This window comes from Hyperolius riggenbachi, chromosome 5 (assembly GCF_040937935.1).
Source record: "Hyperolius riggenbachi isolate aHypRig1 chromosome 5, aHypRig1.pri, whole genome shotgun sequence".
NCBI classification, from domain to species: domain Eukaryota; kingdom Metazoa; phylum Chordata; class Amphibia; order Anura; family Hyperoliidae; genus Hyperolius; species Hyperolius riggenbachi.
In genome coordinates, this window is record NC_090650.1 from 374,101,069 (window position 1) to 374,115,185 (window position 14,117).

General features: G+C 46.3%; 1 protein-coding gene across 2 annotated transcripts in view; it reads left to right on the forward strand.

Annotated features, from left to right (window-relative positions):
• LOC137519017 (carbonic anhydrase 3-like) overlaps positions 1-14,117 on the forward strand; it is a 69,573-nt gene that overhangs the window by 34,325 nt on the left and 21,131 nt on the right. The window contains exons 1-3 of one of the 2 annotated variants that reach the window (XM_068237591.1): positions 6,635-6,832; positions 9,120-9,317; positions 10,759-10,877. In XM_068237591.1, coding sequence (XP_068093692.1) covers positions 6,793-6,832; positions 9,120-9,317; positions 10,759-10,877 — 357 coding nt within the window. In that variant the 5' untranslated portion in view covers positions 6,635-6,792. Of the gene's footprint in view, positions 1-6,634; positions 6,833-9,119; positions 9,318-10,758; positions 10,878-14,117 lie in introns of those variants that run through there. The other variant, XM_068237592.1, reaches the window with a different exon arrangement.

Genomic DNA, 14,117 nt, shown 5'->3' on the forward strand with positions numbered 1-14,117 from the left:
GGGTATTACAGGAAATCCGTACAATGCTGGTATGCTTAGTTAAGTACCGCCCTGGCAACTGTACAGTAATAGCTCAAATGCCTTTCCACAGCGCTACTTTACGAAATCAATGGATTGAGCAGTTTATTCCTAGCAAACAAACATCGGTTGGTATATGCCACCAAACATAGCAATGTTTCTAGAAATCCTGCCTGTAAGAATTCACAGATGCCAACGTGTCTGGGGCATTACCTCACTGAACACGAGTGCACAGAAGGGATTACAGCTCAAACCCTTAAATGCCATGCTTTACTTTAAAATAGGCCCAGTTGTAAACAGTAGCTTTTCATCACCCAGAGTGATCCTACAAAACTGACTGCAACACAAGGGCATTAGAGACCTTACTGCGTTTTATAAAGCCTGGATGTATCCACAGCAGGTCCCTTTGGCATTGCTTATTTTGCTTTGGTTATCTTGGCACAGGGACTCTGATATTGTCGTGCCAGAAGGCTTCATGTGACTGGAGGCTCTACTACAGCTTAAACACCCAACCCATTGTGCCCAGTTGACGAGGGCTACAAAAAATAGTCGCTGTAAGAGTCGGAGTACACCAGAGCTGGGACAAGGTCCTCCAGCACCCAAGGCTGAGACACCAAAGTGCGCCCCTCCATCCCTCCCACCCCAGCTGTCACACACTGATTGCTATTAGACTAAGAGGCGCCACAGGGTCCACAACCTCCCCAACACCTTAATATCTAGTTATCTGGCTTGCAGTCACTGCTATGTATCCCCTTTTCTTATTACTTTCTGCTTCAAACACAATTAGGAATGACAGCTGAATGAATTGTGCGCCCCCTCCTACACTGCACCCTGAGGCTGGAGCCTCTCCAGCCTATGCCTCGGCCCGGCCCTGGAGTACACTTATGTATATCCTATTTATAAAGCTAATATTCAGGGCAGTTTCTAGGCTAAATTGCACCCATGGCGATGGTGTAAAAATTTTGCCCTCACCCCCCCATGGACTGGCGAACCTATACTACGCCCCCAGTGTAGGTAGTCAGGTATGGGTTTCCCCCATACAAATGGACAGGCATAGGTGCCCCCAGTATAGGTAGCCAGACATAGGTGCCCCCAGTATAGATAGCCAGTTATAAGTGGCCCTAGTATAGAAAGCCAGGCATAGGTGCCCCCAGTATTGGTGTCCAGCTATAGGTGCGCCCAGTATAGATAGCCAGGCATAGGTGCCCCTAGTATAATTGGCCAGACATAGGGGCCCCCAGTATAAGTAGCCAGCTATAGGTGCCGCCAGTATAGGTTACCTAGGTATAGGTTCCCCCCAGCATAGGTTACATACTGTAGGTACAGGTACCCCAGTATAGGTTATCCAGGTAGGTGCACCCTGTATAGGTGATGGAGAGGGGAGCCGCGGAATAAAAGTAAAAGTAATTTTCAGGTGTAGGAGGATATATACAATGGTTCAGTTATTGGCCAATCATAATTGAAAGTGTGTACCCGGCTTAAATAAATTAAAGTCTGTGTGTTCATAATGGGGTCATTAAAAAATTAGGACTTAACAGTGTGAACAATATCATTACCTACATCTTAAACTGCATTGTCCACCTGACTTCAGGGGCGTAACTACAAATCATGAGGTTTCCCAGCAGATTGTGATAGGGCCCCTCAATATTCACAATATTTCCCTTGCCTGCCCCTGGTAACCCTCACAGCCTCGGGGCCCATGTTCCAAGGGTCATAAAACACGTGTGGCCATCATAATCGTCACACCTATAACTAGTGTAGCCACAAAAACACCTGACCTGAAGGATGGACCTCTTTATCGGAACGAGTGAAGTAGTAGTTCTCTTTCAGCTCTGGGCCCCCCTGCAATTGCAGGGACTTCTCCACTCTTAGTTACGCCCCTGACCTGAAGGATGGACCTCTTTATCGGAACGAGTGAAGTAGTAGTTCTCTTTCAGCTCTGGGTCCCCCTGCAATTGCAGGGGCTTCTCCACTCTTAGTTATGCCCCTGCGTGACTTCCTTAAATTATTATTTTTCTTATCTAAAGGTGGCCACTAATGGTCCAATTTCTAGCAAAAAATTGTCCAAACGATCAGATAATTCTGATTGAATGTGATCGGATTAGTTGGAAATAATCTACGTTGATGGGCACAACTGATTATGAACGATTATAAAAACAGTCGTCTGATTGGATTTTTGTCAAACCAAAATTTGAATTTCCTTGTCGGTTGTGATAAATAGAAAGCAAAGTTTGCTTCATTGATGGTGTAGCGAACAATATATTATGATATTTCATTTCTGATCAGAATTATCTGATTGCTCGAATGATTTTGTTAGAAATTGGATCGTTAGTGGCCACCTTAAAGCCAATGGGTACCGATTTAAAAAAAAAAAAAAGTCAGATACTCACCTAAGGAGAGGGAAGGCTCGGTCCTAATGAGACTTCCCTTTCCTGTCCCGGTGCCCGGTCCCGCTCAGGATCCCCCGTAGCAGTAATCGACCAGTTCGGTCAAATACTGCAACTTCCGCCGCCAAAGGGAGGTTTTGGAAGTCTACGGGAGCACTCGGGCTCCCGAAGACGGGCCACTCCATACTGCGCATTCGCGAGTGCCCTCTATGACGCACTCATGCGGGTCTATGACACACTCGCGCGTGCGCAGTATGGAGCGGCCCGTCTTCGGGAACCCGAGTGCTCTCGAAGACTTCCGAAGTCCCCCGCGGCGGGGGATTTGAACGGAGGATCCTGAGGGCACCGGGAGAGGAGAGGGAAGGCTCATTAGTAGAGCCTTCCCTCTACTTAGGTGAGTATCTGAGTTTTTTATTCTTAAATCGGTAACCATTCACTTTAACAGTTGCTGTTGTAGATGGTCTCAACGTTTGATAATTTATCTCGTGAGTAAAATCTAATTTTGAATTCACTAAAGTGTTATAGATTTATTAAACATTTTATCAATAAAACATTCAATAAATCTATAACACCTTAGTGAATTCAAAATAAAATTTTACTCATGAGGTAAATTATCAAACGTTCGATAAAGTGTTTGATAAAGCTTAGTGAATTGAGGCCTATGTCAGTTAGCGGTGAGTTCAATCTCATCCTTCACTTCCTCCTAAGCTCAGCCCGATAGTACAGGTTTACTTTGTAGGACCTCTTCCTGTTCATTCACTCATTACTCTCCACAGTAGCGTCCCTACCATAGGGCGGCAGGGGGCGCCCCGCACCGGGTGTCGGGCGCCCCAGGGGGTGTCATCAAGGCCTCCCACAGAGGCCTGTGCAGGACAGGAGGGGGAAGCAGCACGGAAAGGAGGGGTGGCGGGGAAAGCGGCGTGGAGGGGGGCCGGACCCCCCACCTCCCTCACCTGGGTCCCCTCCTTCTGGCGCTTCCCCCTCCTAATTAGCAGCAGCGGGCAGCAGCGGGCAAGAGGACTTACTCACCTCCTTCCTGCGTTCCAGGCGATGGCAAATAGCGTCATCGTCACGTGACGCTGGTCTCCGCCTTCTCCACCGCTCACTGTGCTTCCTGATTGGCGGAAGCACAGTGAGCAACAGAGAAGTCGGAGACCAGCGTCGCGTGAGGATGACGTTATGCGCCGCCGGTATCGCCAGGAGCAGGTGAGTGAGTCTTCTTCGCCGCTCCTGCCCGCTGCTGCTAATTAGGAGGGGGAAGCGCCAGAAGGAGGGGGACCCAGGTGAGGGAGGTGGGGGGTCCGGCCCCCCTCCCCGCCACCCCTCCTTCCAGGCTTTCCTCACATTGGGGGCAACTAAACTAGCTATACTGGGGGCAATTATACTAGCTATTCTGGGGGCAATTATACTAGCTATTCTGGGGGCAATTATACTAGCTATTCTGGGGGCAACTGTACTGGCTATACTGGGGGCAACTAAACTAGCTATACTGGGGGCAACTAAACTAGCTATACTGGGGGCAGCTATACTTGGGGCAGCTATACTAGCTATACTGGGGGCAACTAAACTAGCTATACTGGGGGCAGCTATACTGGGGGCAACTAAACTAGCTATACTGGGGGCAACTAAACTAGCTATACTGGGGGCAACTAAACTAGCTATACTGGGGGCAGCTATACTGGGGGCCAGCTATACTGGGGGCAACTAAACTAGCTATACTGGGGGCAGCTATACTAGCTATACTGGGGCAGCTATACTAGCTATACTGGGGACAGCTATACTGGGGGCAGCTATACTAGCTATACTGGGGGCAACTATACTAGCTATACTGGGGGCAGCTATACTAGCTATACTGGGGGCAGCTATACTAGCTATACTGGGGGCAGCTATACTAGCTATACTGGGGGCAGCTATACTAGCTATACTGGGGGCAGCTATACTAGCTATACTGGGGGCAGCTATACTAGCTATACTGGGGGCAGCTATACTGGGGGGGAGCTATACTAGCTATACTGGGGGCAGCTATACTGGGGGCAACTATACTAGCTATACTGGGGGGAGCTATACTGGGGGCAGCTATACTGGGGGCAACTATACTAGCTATACTGGGGGCAACTATACTAGCTATACTGGGGGCAGCTATACTAGCTATACTGGGGGCAGCTATACTAGCTATACTGGGGGCAGCTATACTAGCTATACTGGGGGCAGCTATACTGGGGGGCAGCTATACTAGCTATACTGGGGGCAGCTATACTGGGGGCAGCTATACTAGCTATACTGGGGGGAGCTATACTGGGGGCAGCTATACTGGGGGCAACTATACTAGCTATACTGGGGGCAACTATACTAGCTATACTGGGGGCAGCTATACTAGCTATACTGGGGGCAGCTATACTAGCTATACTGGGGGCAGCTATACTAGCTATACTGGGGGCAGCTATACAGGGGGCAAATATACTAGCTATACAGGGGGCAAATATACTAGCTATACAGGGGGCAACTATACTAGCTATACTGGGGGCAACTATTGATGATTGAAGTGTTTTGTGGACAGGTCTGCCACACGATTGCATGTATTTTCTGGTCAAATCTGCTACATGATTGCATGTATTTTCTGGGCAAATCTGCCGACATGATTGCATGTATTTTCTGGGCAAATCTGCCGACATGATTGAACGTATTCTCTGGGCAAATCTGCCGACATGATTGCATGTATTTTCTGGGCAAATCTGCCGACATGATTGAACGTATTCTCTGGGCAAATCTGCAGACATGATTGCATGTAATTTCTGGGCAAATCTGCCGACATGATTGCATGTATTTTCTGGGCAAATCTGCCGACATGATTGCATGTATTTTCTGGGCAAATCTGCCGACATGATTGCATGTATTTTCTGGACAAATCTGCCGACATGATTGAACGTATTCTCTGGGCAAATCTGCAGACATGATTGCATGTATTTTCTGGGCAAATCTGCCGACATGATTGAACGTATTCTCTGGGCAAATCTGCAGACATGATTGCATGTATTTTCTGGGCAAATCTGCCGACATGATTGAACGTATTCTCTGGGCAAATCTGCAGACATGATTGAACGTATTCTCTGGGCAAATCAGCAGACATGATTGCATGTATTTTCTGGGCAAATCTGCAGACATGATTGAACGTATTCTCTGGGCAAATCTGCAGACATGATTGCATGTATTTTCTGGGCAAATCTGCCGACATGATTGAACGTATTCTCTGGGCAAATCTGCACACATTACGTGTATTTTCTTGAGAAAACCTGCACAATTATGTGAATTTTCTGGGGAAAGGGTCACCAAAACTTGGGCCCACTGTCTTTGCATTGCACTTTTAAAGGGAACCCGAGGTGAGAATAATATTGAGGCTGCCATATTTATCTCCTTTTAAGCAATACCAGTTGCCTGGCTGCCGTGCTGGTCCTCTGCCTCTAATTCTTTCAACCACAGACCCTGAACAAGCATGCTTGTTTCTGGTGTGATTCAGTTCACTACTGCAGCCAAATAGATTAGCAGGGCAACTAGTATTGTTTAAAAGGAAATAAATATGGCAGCCTCCATATCACTCTCACCCGGGTTCACGTCAAATTACAGTTAGCTCCGCCCTCATCCGGTCATGGCCACGCCCATTTTTTTGCCGCGGCGCGCTTTGCGCGCCGCATGTTGTAGCGCCACCCATTTTTTGCCCCTTTACTTTTTGGGGGGGGGGGGGGTGTCTTATAATACCCAGCACCGGGTGTCAAATGCCCTAGGTACGCCACTGACTCTCCAGTACTTCCTGTGACACAATGACCCCAACAACTATAAACATAATTACCAGTAAACACATTTGTTATAGAAGCAGACCTGCCAATTGCTCTGTTCTTCAGGCAATGCAGCCTATCCTGCTTCTAGTACATTCATCTTAGTTCCAGCACTCGCCTTTTTCTAATGACAAGATGAACTTATAAATGTTCTAATCATGTATGTGTAAAGCTCTCACAGCACTAAACGGCTTGAGTGAAGCATTTTCTCACATCATCTGCAGTGATTGGGTTTCTGTCAGACTGTCAGGGGATGTGCCTGAATGTTGCCTGGCTGATGTATTCTTGTGACCAGATTAGATTTGCTCTCTCCAAATATGAGATGGAATCAGGATACCTCCAATGTGGTCCCACGGGGCACCCCGACTTGTTAGTCCAGATAACTGTGTAATTCCCTCACAGAGCAGCAGCCATGAGGGGAGGGCTGTACCATTCCAGTCTCACAGGCTTTGTACAAGTCTATAAATGACATAGCAGGAGAATTCGCAGACACACATAGTGGTACATCCACATCCTTACTGAATGAGCTATAACAAGGAGACGCAATCATTAAGGTGATGTCACGAAGATATGCATGGGGATATGGTCCGGCCAATGGTGAGTGCTTCTGATTAACTTCATATTCCAATGTGATGTATGGCATGTATCTAAATGTATACTCATAAAGCATATCAAATATATGAATTTTACTCACACATGCTTATTAGTTCAGGTATAGAATCCAGTAACTTATAAAGGATTCACTGTTGCATTATGGGAAAGCATCTGTAAAGCTGTCAGTTATTGCAGTTTATTTTGAAATACCATTTTTTATTGCCTTAAAACGTACCAAAAGCAGCTTCTTTGTGGACCTATGAAGATGGTCTGTTTAATAGATCAAAATTGTTGCAAAGAAAGTACAGCATTTGTCATAAACAGTCACAGATAATGCTTGTCTCATTTAGCCCTTGTAGGCTGCTTCAGGAAACTTTTTTCTCATTTTTTTCTTTTAAGCCTGTTTTTGTAAATCAACCTTGTGGGCCCAATCTAACTGGGACTTCCCTCCTAGTTGATATAGCTCCCACCTGTCCCTTTTTCAGAGAGACAGTCCCTCTTTGGGAACCACATCCCTCAGCAGGGGCATAACTACAGGAGAGCAGCCCCTGCAACCACAGGGGTCCAAAACTGTAAGGGGTCCCCCAACTACTATGGACCCCTTTAACGCCTGATAAAGGGGTCCATAGCTCAGATCAGGTGTTTTTGTGACTACACTTGTTATGAGTGTGAAGATTATGATGTCTACTTCTGTTCCCCTTACTTCCTCATTTGTCCCTCTTTCAGGGCTGGTGTACAGATCTATGTAAATTTATCTATTTTTCTACTGAAAATGTGTTTAATGAACTCCAAACTTTATTCCTATCCTCCAAAAATAGATATATTTCTTATTTTCAAATGTGAAGGAAAACTAATTGTGTCAGCTTGGACCACTGTGGTTTGAATTATATCAATATGTTTTTTGCTTATTTTTGCTTATGAATTCTTTGTGGTATGTGTGACTAGTGTGGTGGGGGTGGGAGTAGGGCTGTGGTGTAGGTGTGAGTAGTGGTGTGGCAGGGGCGTGTCTTAAACGTGTCTTTCTTGTCTCAAATTGCTGGGAGGTATGCTGCAGCTATGTCCGTAGTTTCGTCCAAGCTGGACCTGCCCTCTGTTTTCCTGGAAGCTCTCTGGCACATGGATTATAGCGCAGGAGATTTGAGCGCAGCCGGCACCACCATAGACCATAATAGGAATTATGGCTGTAGGGGCGTACAGTGACTAACTACGGCGCTGTCAGAAGACGGAGCTGAAGTTACTTTTAAAACACTGTAATTCGGCTGCCAGCATTAGCAGGAAGCCAAATTACATTATTTGCCACCGTCCACGTGGACCTGGAGGGGGAATAGTAATTAACACTGCCGGGACTTGTGCAGGAGCAGGGTAAGCTGTATATCTGCTGTATCCTGCACCCAAGTCTCCCAGCGGCGATTTCTCTGGCAAAGCATAAACCCATCATATCTAGAGTTTCCAATCAGACACTGAGGAGATGTGACTACTTCCTGTGAAGACAGTGGATAAATAACTCGACAGACACTTTGGACATTAGTAGTATTTTTTTCAACTAATCAGTTTTAAAGGTGTCCAAATTAGTTTGGGCAACATATAAAAATAACTTTAAAAATGTTAAGATGTTTTCTTCATTAACAAATAAGATCCAATTTGTTTATACTCACATCACCCTCTGGTGCCGGGAAAATGCATCTTGTGTTTTGTTTTGTATGCCCCCCCCCCTCCAAAAAAAAGTCATATTAGCCAGATTAGTGGAATCACTACAATTGCTAAGAGGGTAAGTATCGATGTTATGCATGCACATGTGCCAAATACACAGAGATAAATGATTAATTATAAGTGAGGTTAACCTTTAATTGCGACATGTTTGCCTTCTAGCGGTTTGTAGGTTTTCTGATGGCTTAAATCGGACCAGAACTCAGAACTTCCTCTCTGCTCTAAAATGGAAGCAACAGCATAATAACCTTTAAAGAAAAACATTTCTTTGTTACAGCTGATACAAATCCAGCAATAAAGCTGCAGTGTGTCTACTTCCTGCTTTCATGGAAGCAGACATAGGGTGAACATCCTGTGTTTACAAATTAGCTGCTCATCTGACACAGCTGGGAGAGAAAATTACAATTAGGATTAGTCACAGATGAGGGGGGAATTAGACAAGCTAAACTCTCCAAATACATACAGGGTGCATTTCCGTTTGTTTTCCTTCTGTCCTGTGCAAGAGTTCAGGTCCACTTTAAGAGCGTATACAGACCTTTCAGTAACATTGTTTATATTTTACACTTATTTTGCATTGTTTTAGGTCCTGACATGTGGGCGGACTACTTCCCATCTTCCAAAGGAGATCGTCAGTCTCCTATTGAACTCCACACACGGTACATCAAGCATGATGGTAGCCTGAAGCCATGGAAGCACACTTATAACCCTTCCACATCCTTAACAATCGCCAACGATGGCAACGTTGTCAAGGTGATCTTTGATGATTCTTCAGACAAATCAGGTGATTGTTTACATTATGCTCTGGAATTTTATGCACAGTGACATTCAAATCATGAAGATGAGGTGGAAGCTGTAATACCAACAGAGACCTCTAGGGGTGCCAACAGTTTCACACTGCTGCCCCTTTTTGGGGTATTCCTACAGAAAAAGGCGTCACTGCACTGTTTGACAGGGTTCATAAAGGTGGGAATTAGAGTGGGTTGGTGAGGAATCCCAACCTAAAATATTGCCTCTGTTGGGCAAACTCATGAAAACAGTATTGAACTTTTTAAAGGGACTGAATACAATCATTTAAAGTGGCCCTTGTGCAAATCATTGTACTGCATTGTATTGAATGGCTCTTAAGGACAGCAAAATGTAAAAGGGACTCTCTTTATATTTGTTTACTCAGCCACCATGACGTTGAACATCTGCTTAGAAAAACCAAGCTGCAAGTAACCTATGCCAAACCCACTGCTGCCAAATGTGTTAATGCAGACCTACATTTTTATGTCTTTGAAATCTACAGGGATGTTGCTAGGATCCTGAAAGATCTGGGGCACCCTGGGGCGGGGGAATAAATGTAGAGTGTGTGCTGCATCGAAAAACTGACATGGCCATAACAGGATGGGGGTGGGACCAACTGTAATGCAACAGTGTAACTCAATGGCAGTGGGCTAAAGTTTCCTCCCAAAACAATGTTAGGCAAAAACTTCAACCACATAATAAGACAACGCTAAAAGGGAACAAGGTAAGACACTCTTGACTGTACCTTCTTTATAGGACTTGGACTGACTTGATCTTCACAGGTATCCTAAGCAAGGGGAGATTCCACTTTGGAAAAGCTAGGGTTTAACTTGTTAGAGGGCAAAGCAATGAAAGTGAGCCCATTCACCAGTGATCATTTCAACCAATAAAGTTTGACTATCAAATTTACCAGAGTGACATGTGTGGCTACCTTCCCTCATAACATGTGCATATGCCTACTGCGGCTGCCTACATGCTATCCATCCATTAAAATATGTCGTCACCCCCCCCCCCTCCCCACTCCCCCAATAATACCTGCAGTCAGCCATCCCTCAATAACATACGCGGCTATTCTTTTCCCCATAACATATGTGGTCCTTTTTATCCTCGTGGCATATATGTGCACCGTTCTCCACAAAAAAATCAGCCAGACACCATGTAATCCTCTCTATGCGGTAGTATCTTACCTCCTTCAGAGCAGGGTCCAATATGTCCTCCTCTGCCTCCATCCTGCAGCCAAGTGTTGTATGTATCGCATGAGGTCACTTGTCATGCAGCAGAACAGGATGAGTCAGAACCTGTGGTGCAGCATGTATACCTATATTGACCATTTACATGTTCATTTGATCAGTAAGGCTACTTGTGAATGTGCGAACAAACATTTGTAGTATCCCTGGTTATGAAATAATTCTGGATTCCATTGTTTTGTCTCTTAGTGATACGAGGCGGCCCACTTAATGGAACCTACAGACTTCGACAGGTGCAGTTTCACTGGGGCTCTTCTGATGACCAAGGGTCTGAGCATGTCATAGATGGCCTGAGATACTCAGGAGAGGTACTGGATATAATATACCCGGCTCAGTGTTGAGTAAAGAAGCACAGGAACTTATGTAGAATGTGAGATCAGTCCACCATTTTGCTTGCCAATCACAAACTATAACCTTAGAGCGCCAAAGCTCACTAACACCAAATAATACAGTACAAACATTGCTACTATCTGAGCTCCTACGTTTGTAAAACCAAGATAATAAGAGTAAATTACCACTGACATTTTCTGTTATATTACTCCACTTCTCTTTGCCTTTATCATACTGTAGTATTTATAAATCTTCAATGATAGTACTAAAGTGAAGTAAGCTGTTGCATTATTGAATAACTTCTAGCAGAAATATGTTGATGGATGGAAATAGTGGAAACAAGTCTAGATAGTACCACGGTAAATGTCAGGCAGAAGTATTTGATGATGCTACCTCCCATTGACGCGCTTCCTTCCATTGACTTTCATGGTGAATGAGTGATGCTTTCCAGTTGGATGCCACTTGGAGGCTGGCCAGTCAATGGAGGGCAAGGAGGAAAGCGATAGGACAGGTAAGATAACCAAATGCTTATACTCTGTGCTGCTGTACTCAGTATTAGGAGGCAGGGGCAGCAGTGCTACAAAGGGGAATTGGGCACTACAGGGAGCAATGGAAGCAAAACAGGGTGCTGTAGAGGGAACTTCAAGAGGCCTCTGGAGGAACTTCAATAGCAAGCTGAAATGGAGGGCACTACTTGAATGGGGTGAGGTTAGATGCAGAGTGCTGGGCGGGGTCACGTCCCTACACTGGCCAGTGGTGCTTGCGGTGCCCTTGGTTGCTTGAGTGGTGAGACAGTGTGCATGCCGCTGCAGCCCACAGGCAGTTGATGTATGCGGCTCACTGAGCACACCCTTGCTACTTGATGGTCTATCGGCTCACTTTCTATCCTGTAGGCCCGGGTGAACAAGAAGCTTAGGACTATATGGCACAGGAAGCTTGATACCTGCTCAGCAGTAAATGTGTGACAACATACTGCCACAGCTAACTGGCTGCATGGCTATGCTCATATATTTATGTCGCTTGGAACATAACATGTTTGGGATTTAGATGAATTTAGATGAAGAGTGTGATATAGAGCAGTGTTTCTCAACATTTTATTGGTATGTACCCCTTTTGAAAACCCTGTACTCACCAAGTATCCCCTAGCATAGTAAACATTTTCACCCCCTTGACAAATATATATTTAATCGTAGTGCATGATCATTGGTTCTAAACAATTTCCCAGCATTTACTATTGCTTTCTATTTCAATAAAATACTAATTTGGTGTTGTTTAACCACTTGCCGACCGCCCACTGCACATTGGCGGCAGAAAAGTGGCAGCCCCAGGACCATGTAACGCACATTGGCGTCGGGTCCTGGGACACTGTGTTGCCGGGCATCCTCCAGCAATAGGCCCCGCCCACCCGCGTCGTCAACCCTCCGGCCAATCGGAAGCGCCGGCGGGTTGTTAACCCGACGATCGCCGCATAGGAAGTGTATAATACGCTTTGTAATGTTTACAAAGTGTATTATACAGGCTGCCTCCTGCCCTGGTGGTCCCAGTGTCCGAGGGACCACCAGGGCAGGCTGCAGCCACCCTAGTCTGCACCCAAACACACTGATCTGGCCCCCCCTGCCCCCTGATCGTCCACAGCACCCCTCAGACCCCCCCCTGCCCACCCCCCAGACCACTGTTTGCACCCAATCACCCCCCTAATCACCCATCAATCACTCCCCGTCACTATCTGTCAACGCTATTTTTTTTTTCAGTCCCTAAACTGCCCCCTGGGGACTCCTGATCACCCCCACCCCTCAGATTCTCCCCAGACCCCCCCCCCCAGACTCCCCCCTGTGTACTGTAAGCATCTATCCCCCCTGATCACCTGTCAATCACCTGTCAATCACCCATCAAGCACCCCCTGTCACTGCCACCCATCAATCAGCCCCTAACCTGCCCCTTGTGGGCAATATGATCACCCACCCACACCATTAGATCGCCTGCAGACCCGACGTCAGATCACCTCCCAAGTGCACTGTTTACATCTGTTCTCGCCTCTAAACACCCACTAATTACTCATCAATCACCCTCTTTTACCACCTGTCACTGTTACCCATCAGATTAGACCCTAATCTGCCCCTTGCGGGCACCCAATCACCCGCCCACACGCTCAGATTGCCCTCAGACCCCCCCTTATCAATTCGCCAGTGCATTATTTACATCTGTTCTTCCCTGTAATAACCCACTGATCACCTGTCAATCACCTATCAATCACCCATCAATCACGCCCTGTCACTGCCACCCATCAATCACCCCCTGTCACTGCCACCCATCAATCAGCCCCTAATCAGCCCCTTGCGGGGCAATCTGATCACCCACCCACACCATCAGATCGCCTGCAGACCTGCCATCAGATCACCTCCCAAGTGCATTGTTTACATCTGTTCTCTCCTCTAAACACCCACTAATTACCCATCAATCACCCCCTGTCACCACCTGTCACTGCTACCCATCAGATTAGACCCCTATCTGCCCCTAGGGCACCCAATCACCCACCCACACCCTCAGAACGCCCTCAGACCCCAGCCCTGATCACCTCGCCAGTGCATTGCTTGCATCTATTCCCCCCACTAATCACACCTTGAGACACCCATCAATCACCTCCTGTCACCACCTGTCACCCCCTAGCACACCTACCCATCAAATCAGGCCCTAATTTGCCCCGTGTGGGCTCCTGATCACTCGGCCAAACCCTCAGATCCCCCTCAGACCCCCTTCCGATCACCTCCCCAGTGCATTGATTGCATCTATTTTCCCCTCTAACCACCACCTGAGACACCCATCAATCACCTCCTGTCACCCCCCTAACACTCCTATCCATCAGATCAGGCCCAATACAACCTGTCATGTAAGAGGCCACCCTGCTTATGACTGGTTCCACAAAATTCGCCCCCTCATAGACCACCTGCCATCAAAATTTGCAGATGCTTATACCCCTGAACAGTCATTTTGAGACATTTGATTTCAAGACTACTCACGGTTTTGGGCCCGTAAAATGCAAGGGCAGTATAGGAACTCCACAAGTGACCCCTTTTTAGAAAAAAGACACCCCAAGGTATTCTGTTAGGTGTATGAAGAGTTCATAGAAGATTTTATTTTTTGGCAAAAGTTAGCGGAAATTGATTTTTTTTGTTTTTTCACAAAGTTTAATTTTTCACTAACTTGTGACAAAAAATAAA